General features: G+C 33.8%; 1 protein-coding gene across 1 annotated transcript; it reads right to left on the reverse strand.

Moving 5' to 3' along the window:
* Positions 1–878: 878 nt before the first annotated feature.
* LOC131159177 (protein-L-isoaspartate O-methyltransferase 1-like) lies at positions 879–5,205 on the reverse strand. The gene is made up of 4 exons (XM_058113888.1): positions 4,926–5,205; positions 3,741–4,011; positions 2,630–2,794; positions 879–1,525 (listed from the first exon to the last, which is right to left on the reverse strand). Exons 1-4 carry the CDS (start codon positions 5,136–5,138, stop codon positions 1,275–1,277), a joined length of 900 nt encoding a protein of 299 aa, XP_057969871.1. The 5' UTR covers positions 5,139–5,205; the 3' UTR covers positions 879–1,274.
* Positions 5,206–10,826: the final 5,621 nt, after the last annotated feature.

The raw sequence follows: 10,826 nt of genomic DNA on the forward strand, positions 1-10,826 counted from the left end.
AAAAATGTTTTTATTTTTAAGTTACATAATATTACAAAAATATGATTAACGTAGTAAAATTATATATAATACACATTGAAAAATATTATAGTAAAGTAAAATAAAGTTTATTATAATTATTTTACTTAATTGTTCTACTTTTAAAATTTACTATTTCAAAAAATTATTTTAAGATGTTAGAATTTTTGGCTTGTCAAAATAATTGAAAATCATAAAATTTGATTTTCAGTATTTTTGAAAGTAGTTGAAAAATTGACGACAAAAATAAGACTGGCAATATAAATAAATATATTTTTATAATTTTTTCGTGCAGACTAAAATTTCCATGAAGTTGATTATGAATTGTGGTGATTGAAGGTGTTATAAAATGATTAGAAGGGATAAAATTCTTGAAGAAAATGAAAATTATAAGCAATATGCAAACTAGCGTTTTCTGGTATTTGTAGAAAGTCAGTTTGCTAGTTTTCTTAGGCTTATGTGCTTAATGGGCTTATCTCAACCATTTATGTATACTTTTGAATCCTCCAGATATGTGCTAATGCTCCCTATAATAGTTTCAGTTTAACTCGAGTATATTAGAAAGTGACGAGCCTTGCAGATTAGGTCCCAATCTTTTATTCCCAAACATCCAATTCAAATGAAGCCAGAAATAGAATGGGATAAAATGAGAGGAATAAAATAATTCTATAAAAAATATGCAGACATCGAGTGATGAATTTTGATTATATTATATTTTTACCGGAGGCATAAACCCCTAGTCGTGATTCTGAAGAAAATCCATGCCATCCCTCTACCAAAATATTGGTAACTCTGACTTGATTAATTCAATGCAAATTCAAAAATAATTTTTAATATGAGAGCCATTTATAAAGAAGTAAAGAATCATGATCAATACATGAAATTAATTATTCAACTTCTGGTTTATGTAGAGTTCCTGTTATGGATGAGCAGTGGCCCCAATAATCTCAGGAACACAGTATATTGTTACAACCCACAAAATTTCAAGCTCAAACGGCCATCTTCTTCACTAAAAGCATGAACGATTTACAGGCTGGTGTGGATCTGTTCAGAGACAAACTTAACACAACCTTGACCCAGGACATTAAATATACAAAGTAACACTCCTAAAACAAGGAAATCAGCGAAAACTCAAAGCAGCCAACACCTACTGCAGCAACAGATTTCTAGGGTCTGCATGCTCCTTAAGTTCAAAGCAGCCAATCCCTCGCAGCAACAGATTACCAGGATATGCAGGCATAAGGAGCATTCCTGGTTCAGTAGCCCCGCAGCTGCGCATCTCGATTCGTCAGAGGGACATATCGGACGGAGGTCTCATCCCGCACAGTAACAGAACCGTCTGCATTCTTGTCCACAACCTTCAAATCCTGGAAAATGTTCCCAACCGGGATCACCATCCTGCCTCCAGGCTTCAACTGCTCAATAAGTGCCTTGGGGATTTCTGGGGCAGCTGCCCCTACGTGTATGGCATCGTAAGGTGCAAACTCTGGCCAACCAAGCCTACCATCTGCAACCACATATCGTCAAGGCTAATCATAATCCTTCAACAGAGAGGTGCCGCGGGTGATTGAATTACCTTTTACAAATAATTACATAAAAATAAGAGCAAAAGACACTCAACTTCCCAAAGTTTGGCAAAAAGACAGGTACCTCCCCTAAGATCTTCAAAAATTCCATTGACCTCCCCGTGAGATTTCAAAAATGTTACAGATCTCACTTGAAGTTTGCCAAAACGACACAAACCTCCTCAAGTCTTTTGAGGGGAGGTTAGCGTCTTTTCAGAAAACCTCAGGGAAGGTCTATGCATTTCTTGAAACCTCAGGGAGGGTTCCTGAAATTTTTAAAACCTCAAGAGAAGTCGGCTTAGTGTTGGGAGCACATACATTGTACATGTCACCAGTCTAGTGAAATTCACGGAAGAGATTAAAAAGACCTAAGGGATTTTCCACTGCCTACAACCAATGGAATACATGATGCTCATCTTTCAACTATGGAATACATAATGCTCATCTTTCAACCTATAGAATTCCTTGAAAAAAAAAAAAACCATCCTATATAATCATGTGGGTGCCTATGGAAATGTTATGTGCTCTTTATTTTTTATTTCATAAAAATAGAAAACATATTACTTGTTTCCCAAGTATAACGATATCAAGAGATAGTATACAGAAGCATTGTCAAAAAGAGTAGGGGACAACTGTCTTTTCAAAACCTGGTCATTTTTTCAACATGCTCTCAAAAAACTAAAGACAAAGACTGGACTAGACATGTTGATCCCAACTGGAAAAATTAAACTAAGTTGCATAGAAGTTTTCTGATGAAGAAGACACTGTTTCAAGCCCATCCACCATTCATAGAAATATTGCTTCCATACCATTCCTAGGGCCTATTAATAGAGATTTTTTTTCCTGTACCCAGTAAAAACCAGCACATCACCACCATTCTTTGCGTAGAGCCCATGTCGGACCAACCAAATAAATAGTGGGGGTAAATGCATGTACCAGCTGGCACATGCACAAAGTTCTCCTAGCAATTAGCTTCAAACCCTCTTCCCATCTATTTAAAACAAAACATTGTCATAAAAACAAACATAGACCTTTTAGAAACATACCACCAACGTGTAAAGAGAGGAAACCCTTTTCCAACAGTGGAGCAGCTGCACATTTCTGAATATTCTGAATCGAGGAAGCCACCAACTCAGGAATATGTTCTACACCAACTGCACGACCTTGTGGTCCAACCATCAATGCAAAGCATGCAGTCAAATAGCCCGTTCCTACAAGGATCACAGTAAGGGTCACAAACTGGAAAGCGCAACACAATAACAATGTGGAACGGAAATATGGGATCAACTTCCTTATGGACTATGGAGACCATTAGATTGGGCGGCTTTGAGTTATTTTTTTAAGGATCAAAATAGAGCCACTAAATATATATCCAGAAAAAAAGGCCTGGGTAAATTTTCTAAGAGGGCAAGCTAAAATAGCACACACAAATGCAGAATTTTGTGTGTGTGTGTGTTTTTTTTTTGGGAGGGAGGGGGGGTGGGGGGGAGAGGGAGAGAAAGAAAGAGAAACACATGTTCATTGATAATAACTCTAAGTAAAAGAGACATGAGAATTAAAACAAACTCAAGATGCTTCTATTGTGGAGCTTTATTGGTGCATCGCAACCAAACCACGTCACCTGCAACTTGTTTGTTAGTTGCATGGGATGCTTGCTACAAAATGTTCATCAAGCCATATACAGATATATTTTCAAGTCTTGAGTTTCCATTGCAAAATATGCATGAAAAGTAAATCAATTGAAATACTATTGGCATGGAGTACTTTGACCCTATATTTGGGGAGACCTTGGATTTGAATTTGTATTGGATTTGTAAGGTGGTTGCCGTGTGACCTGGAGGTTATAGGTTCGAGGTGTGGAAACAACCTCTTGCAAAAATGTAAGGTAAGGCTGCGTACTATAGGTCCATTGTGGTCTGCCCCTTCTCTAGACCCTACATAAGTAGGAGCTTTGTGCACTGGACTGTTTTTTTTTTTAAATAATTTTTATATTTGTCCAAATCCAAATCCAAGATCCAAAACCCATGCCCTCAAATGCAGCGTTTGAAGGTAATTCGAAAACAATGAAAAAGTTCTAGCTAATTTGGCATAACAATAAGAGAAAGTGATGTCCTGAAAATTTATTGCACAACTAACACTATTGAGGCACAAAATCACCTGAACCAACATCTAAGGCATGCATGCCGGGCTGCAAATTCTCCTCCAGCAGTTGAAGGCATGTGGCATGCATATGAGGTGCAGAAATAGTGGCATTGTATCCTATTGGTACTGGACTGTCCACATAAGGTTGGCTTCCACCTGGAACGAATAAAGCTCTATCAACAGTCTCCATTATTTCAGCTACCTTCCTTGATGTAATCACACCATAATTCTGCAAATGCTCCACCATTGTTTTGTTCTTATTGATACTACTTGCAGTCCAGAAGCGCTGTAAATCATCACAAGAATAACAAAAGTATAAATTTCAAATATTGGTGAACTGGAACAATGAATTTAATTTCTTAGCAGACAGCCAAACAGCAAAAATACAATATTTAAATTGAAAATTATCATCAAATGAGGATGCATCAAACTCCATAATACGTAAGAAAAAAATAAGCAAACTTTATCTTGAGCAATTGGGGTCAAGTATGGGACTTCTTTCGCCCATTGAGTAGGCTCAACATTAACAACAATTATCACTAAGTATTTCTCCCAAAAAATGAATCAAATCAAATACATGGATTCTTTTCCTCGTTCAGCACAATTTAGGACAAATCCTTAATTTTTTTCCCTTTCTACCTAACACAACCTTTGTTCTTCAGAGCTTCCTCCTCAACCTTGGTCCTGCCCCCTGAAATTTTTCTCCCCAAGTCAAGCCAAATAATTTCACCCAACAACCCATGCTGTTTCAGCCAAGGCAACACATGGACAATATTGCCAAGTTTAACAGCCACAAACTGAACAATATCTAATAGGTGCCCATATCCTCAATATCCATTGTTTTCCACACATACCCGTAACCAATGGATTCTACAAACAATAACTACAGATTTAGCATATGATTCAAATAAATTTTAATGACAATAACATCATATTCAGAAAAAATTCCAACTCCTGAAAGATGGCAATTCTATAAACATAATTTGAATGAACAATCCCACGCGCTCTTTAAAGCAAATTCATTCCAATAACAACGAAATATACTGAACAGGAGTCCTACAAACAAGAAAAAATCAACCAATTTGCAAGCTGGAGCAATCAACCTTTCGAATATCATTCAATTAAGCAATCCACTAATACAGAGAGAGAGAGAGAGAGAGAGAGAGAGAGAGAGAGAGAGAGAGAGAGAGAGAGAGGTACCTCCATGCCGGAGAAGAGACAGTTCCCCGTGAAGATATTAGGGTTAGGGATCTTAGAGCAAGATAGGGAGGCCGAGACGTAGGGGAGAAGTGGAGTGGGGCGGCGGAGGAGGCAGTGGGGGCGACGGTCTAGGGGCGCGTTGAAGCTTATCAGACGCTTAATAGGCGCACGGTAGCGGCAACCATACGCTACTGCAGAGGAAGGCATTCTCATTTTCTGGCATGTTCCATCCCTTATCGTTGCCCAGTGTGCACTTTACTCGCACGATCGCACGTCACCGCTTCCATCCTCACACGTGCGATTTGGTGGACTTTCTCTTTGGTTTTTGGGCCTATTCGTGATAAGGCCCACAGCCCATGTGTTTGGGCCCGGCCTTACAGGAGAGAGTTTTGAAAGATCTGTGTCGATAAGACCAGGAGATTACTTTATGACTCATATTTATTATAAGGATTTAAAAAAATATATATATATTTGTGTGCTTCACAATTTTTTTTTTTTTAAAAATTTTAAAAAAATTATAAAAAGAATACGCAAGGGTGAAATAATATTTTAATTTATAAATTATATATATATATTATAAAATTTTTTTGAAAAATTATAAGGGTGTTTTGGGATTGTTATGTGATTGTGGGTGTGTTTTGAGATAATTATGAATAATTATATAGATAAATTTGATATTTTTTTTTAAAAAAAATGTACCAGAGGGGAAATTCGCTTTGCATAACAACAACCACAACAACAAGTCCTCTATGGGATGAGATATAGGATACTTCCTAACGTGGAGCCTAGGTTTAACTAGTGAATTTTCAGTTGACTCCAAAAAAAAAAAAGGATACCTCTTGCCACTCAAATAATTCTTAACCTATGTTTGATTTGTAGATTCTTGATTCCTAAAATTAGATTAGTTATATATAATAGGTTAGTTACAATTAGTTAGATTAAAAATTACATTGAAATTATAAAGCAAGTAAAAATGTAAAATTTTTTTATGAGTGGTAAATATCTATTCTATGAGAAGATTTATTTCTTTCTTATTACATATTAATGGGATAAGAAGAAACATATATTAAGGGACACCTATTACTTACATTTTCCAAATTTTCACTATTTTTAATTTTATTCCAAGTAATAGCTATTGTGCAAACTAAATAAGCCGTTAATATTGTTAAAGTTTTTGAGATAAAAAATGATTACAATGTTCTCAAATAGCGCAATGAAAAAATCTGTACTCTTACTCCGATCCTCTAACCCTAGAAAAATATGAAAGAATCCTCACGAAGCTTCTCAACGAGACCACGAAGAACCACTTCACAAGTCTAGGAACTCAGTGCAACTAATCTAAAATTAGCCCACTATCAACTAAAATTCCAATATTCAAGCACAATCCAATCTCAAACACAGCTGATTGTGAGGGATTCACAACACGGTCAAAGAGATTAGCCCTACAATCACATTCGGTGAGCATGCACCTTCTAGAGAGAAGGGAGAGTTTCTCTCTCTAACATGCTCTTCTTCTCTTGTCTTCCATGTATGTCTTTGGGGGTTCATTGTTCTTAAAATGTTATCTGTAGATTATGAGATCTGGGGTTTCTTCATCTCCATGAGCATTTAAACAGTTGTTTGTTTTGTTGAAGTTCAAATTACAACTTCAGGAGGAGATCAGATTCGAAGATCGATCATCCTCTTTGCATCTGAATAATAAAATTTCATCACTGTTAAAGCATTGAACTGGTTTCATGAAAATGCCTAAACATCATATCCTCTCACTATTACCACAATTCAATGTATTGTACAATCAAATAAAATAAGTAATGATCAAATGCATGATATTTAGATGCACTGGACAATGATACTACTATTGATGTTCACGGTTGTATGAATATTTATTGAAACAAATTTATGAATCTCCAAGAATAAGAGTGTCCTTCAATATATTTTACTATTTTAATATCTATTGTGATTAAAGCAATATTTACCACCACTGATTTTCTATTGGCCTTTTCAAAACGACGTCGTTAATTTTGGCCTAGACATGTGGGTCCACACACCAAATTTTTATTTAATTTTTCTTTTGAATTATTTTTTTCTTCTCTCTTTTTAATTTTTTGAAAAAAAAAATTCCTTTTTTCAAACAAAGTAGGGTGCCAACAACCTCCTCTATGTATATTCTTATTCATGGATTGCTAGTTTCCCAAATAAAAGCCTACTAGTTTTGTGAACATTGCTTTGACTTTGAATTTCTAATAAATTTGTAGTTAACTAGGTTAAATAAAAATATCGTACTTAGTCCATCGAACATAAATTGATAGGAAACCCATATTTTTACACTTATAACTCATTATTCAATTCATCAAGTATTAGAACTTTAGAGTGCACTTTATGGCAAATAGTAATGAGAAATCAAGTTTCAATGGAATTTTTAAAAAGGCGCATCCTCAAAATTTTTTTGAATGGTTCGTGTGATGACCCAAAAATATATATATGATTAAAGCACAATAATAATAAAATAATAAAAATAGTCATTGAGTTAATATCAATACAGAAGTGTTTTTCTGTAGGATCCTTGATTCCATGTTTGATGCCTAAGAAAGACCTTGTCTAAGCGAGTGCTCAAAGACCATTGCGGCTCAGTCGCTCCCTGGAGGTCGGCCTGGTCAAAATGGAATTTCATAGGATAAACAGGATAGACACTGTTTGTACACGTAAATAAGTATATATATATATATAATAGTGTTTTGACAGACATAATTTGTAGAAATATATAATAAGATGATAATAATATAGGTATCATATGTGGGGCCCACAAAACTATGTGGGGTCCACATGAGTCCCGGAACTACAAGACACTGTTTATATACGTAAATAAGTACATAAAATAATATTTTGACTGATATAATTTGTAGAAATATATGATAAAATAATAATAATATAGGTATCCTATGCGGAGCTCACAAGACTGCGTGGGGCCCACATGAGTCCCGAAACTGTATGGAGGTTTACACGAGTTTCAAAGCTATGTAGGATGCATAAAATCGTATAAGAGTTATTCAAGTTACGTAGGATCCATTCGGGTCTCGAAGTTGTGTGGGGCCCACATGAGTTTTCAAAATTTAAATTTAATTCTTGTTCAAAAATAAATAATAAAATCAATAAATACTAAAAATAGTTTAAAAGTAATAACAATGATAATAATAATAATAATAATAATGATTAAGAAAAATAATAAAATAATAAAATAATTAATTAACTAATTGATTAATTAATTAGGTAAGTAGTTAATTAAAAATTTATTTAATGAGAATGGTGGCAAGCACTCCTACATGGCCTCCATCCCCATCCCATACTCAACCCATACCTTGCCCATCCCTTGCCCATTCTTTAATTTTAAAAAAATTATAATTTCACCAAGTTCCCCACACTTTAAAAATTCCATTTCTTCCCCAAAATTTTCCTATAAATAGGGAACTCTCAACCTTCATTTTTCACAACAATTTTCTAAGGAAGAGAATGATTAGTGAGTGAAAGAAATTATGGTGGAGAGAGAATTTTTGAGTAAGTTCTCAATCACCCACTCTTTCCGATCTCATTCTTAGAGATAGTTACAGTATTCGTAAGGAAAAAGGTAAGTAAATTTTGATTATGTTAGTTTTTTTTTTAATTTAAAATTTATACTCGAGTTTATTTTATAAGTAAATTTCAATTATTTTAATTAGTTTCACAAAATTTATATGAGTTTATTTTTACGCATATTTAATTATATCAGTTCTATCTTTAATATACTTGCATCTATTTTTTGGTTAATAAATGTTCTAATCCCCTCGGGTAAATTTTCAGCATTTCTTTTTATTCAAAAATAAAATTATATATATTTTTAGCACAAAAATTGTGTGACATGAGTTTATTTTTATGTTGCATTTTTTTATGAAAATATGAGTAAAGATGAGATTTTTACGATATTATTTTAAATTACATAAATTATAATAAGATGATTTTAAAACCCCTTATGGCAACGAAAGTTCAAAGTTACAGATGCTCGGTACCACAGCTTAAAGTTTATACTGATTAGAGTGCACCCACACTGTTTACAGAGTGGTTATTTATGTTAGTGGATTTCTCCTGAGTGCACACCTGGTTCCGAACTAGAATTTAATAAAGAAAATCTCACTTAAAGTTTACGTACGTTGATTTAGTTTGGTCGGCCAACTAGATAAGTCTAGTTTTCGGACCGCACAACCCAGTCATGGGGGTAAACATGACTTACGACAAACAGGCCTAAGGGTGGTTTTTATAATATATATTTATATATAGTTAATTACGTATATAAAGTCACTGATGATTTGAAAAAAAGTGTAAGTTTACATGAAAAGGATCATTCTAGTGCTTAAATGACGATCTAAAGAAAACGTATAAGAAAAAGTATATGTATATTTATTATTAAATATTTATATAGTTTTAAAGTTAAAAGTTTAATTTAACAGTTATAGTATATGATTATAAAATTTTACTGTTATAGTTGATGGTAAAAGTTTTATACAGAAATTTTTAAATTTATATTTATTCTAGAGACAGTTTTGAAGTTATAATATTAAATATTGTTTTACGAAATTTTAAAAAAACTCATTTTGGCCACACACTAATAATAATCTTATTTACTTACTGAGCGTCGTTTCGCTCCAATCATATTTTTATTTCAGATAACTCTGAAGAGCATGTTGGAAATCAGGCTTAACAAGCACGCGGGTGGGGATAGAAAAATAAAGATTGATTAGAAATATTAGCATGATGCCAGATATTTATATTGTGAAATTTTTCTTTTTTAAATAAATGATTGTAATATGGATAATTAGCGCTTTGGTTTAATAACAATTGAGTTTATTTGCTTCTATTATAAATCAGTAGTAAAAAGTTAATATCCCAGACCCCTCGGGGTCGGGGTGTTACAGTTCGAGCGAAATTCTCCTTAATTCATAGTGTTGGATCAATTTTTTGGTCGAAAATTTTCTATTTCTCATTTCTCATGAGTCAAGGAATAAGATCCCAAATTACTCCTAAATATCTGCTCTATAATAATTGAAAAATGGAAAGTGTAGATATTTCTTTAATACTCCCCCTCAAGTTGGAGCATGGAAATCCGTAATGCCCAACTTGTGTGATAAATCCAGGAAATGTTGTTAGGTTAGGCCTTGGTGTATGCGTGTTAAATTCATTGTAAGTATAAAGTGTGAGCTGGACACTTTGGTGCCTTTCCCCTTCTAATATTCTACTACTAAAATTTGTGCATTCATTTGAGATAGTACCATAGTTGTCTTTTATGACTTTATGTCGTACATGTTACATTAATATGTGACCGAGTTATTTATTATTGTGCACGGGGTTGTTGGGCTTATTTTTGGAAGTGAAAACTCTACTTCAGGCGAAGATAGATAAGCTACTCTTATATGTTCATGATTATTTGTAAGGGATAATTTTTTTCCATTGAACTACTGGAATACATGAAAGGCCAAGAACTAAATGTCATATGAAGTAAAGTGGCAAATTAATTACTGTTTGTTCTTGTGTTGTAGGTTGTTATATTTTATAACAATAATTTATTTTAAAATTGATTGCAATAAATTTTCAGAACTAAAATGTATAAAAGGCCAGTGAAAAGACAATAATTAAATGCCATGTGAAGTAAATCTTCTAAATTTTTTAATTTTCTTAGTCTGAATTATATTACACCTCTTGTGAAATACTGGATTGAGTTGCCATACTGGTTGTGAATGATGCAGATTTGTGTATTGCATGCTGGTAGTGAATCTAGGTTCTCGCATGCTCTTATATGTTGTAAGGACCCGAATCCGAGTGAGTTCCTGCATATAAATTTTTTAGCGGAGATCAAATAAATCTAAATGATTTTTA

Source organism: Malania oleifera, chromosome 7 (assembly GCF_029873635.1).
Source record: "Malania oleifera isolate guangnan ecotype guangnan chromosome 7, ASM2987363v1, whole genome shotgun sequence".
Lineage (NCBI taxonomy): Eukaryota > Viridiplantae > Streptophyta > Magnoliopsida > Santalales > Ximeniaceae > Malania > Malania oleifera.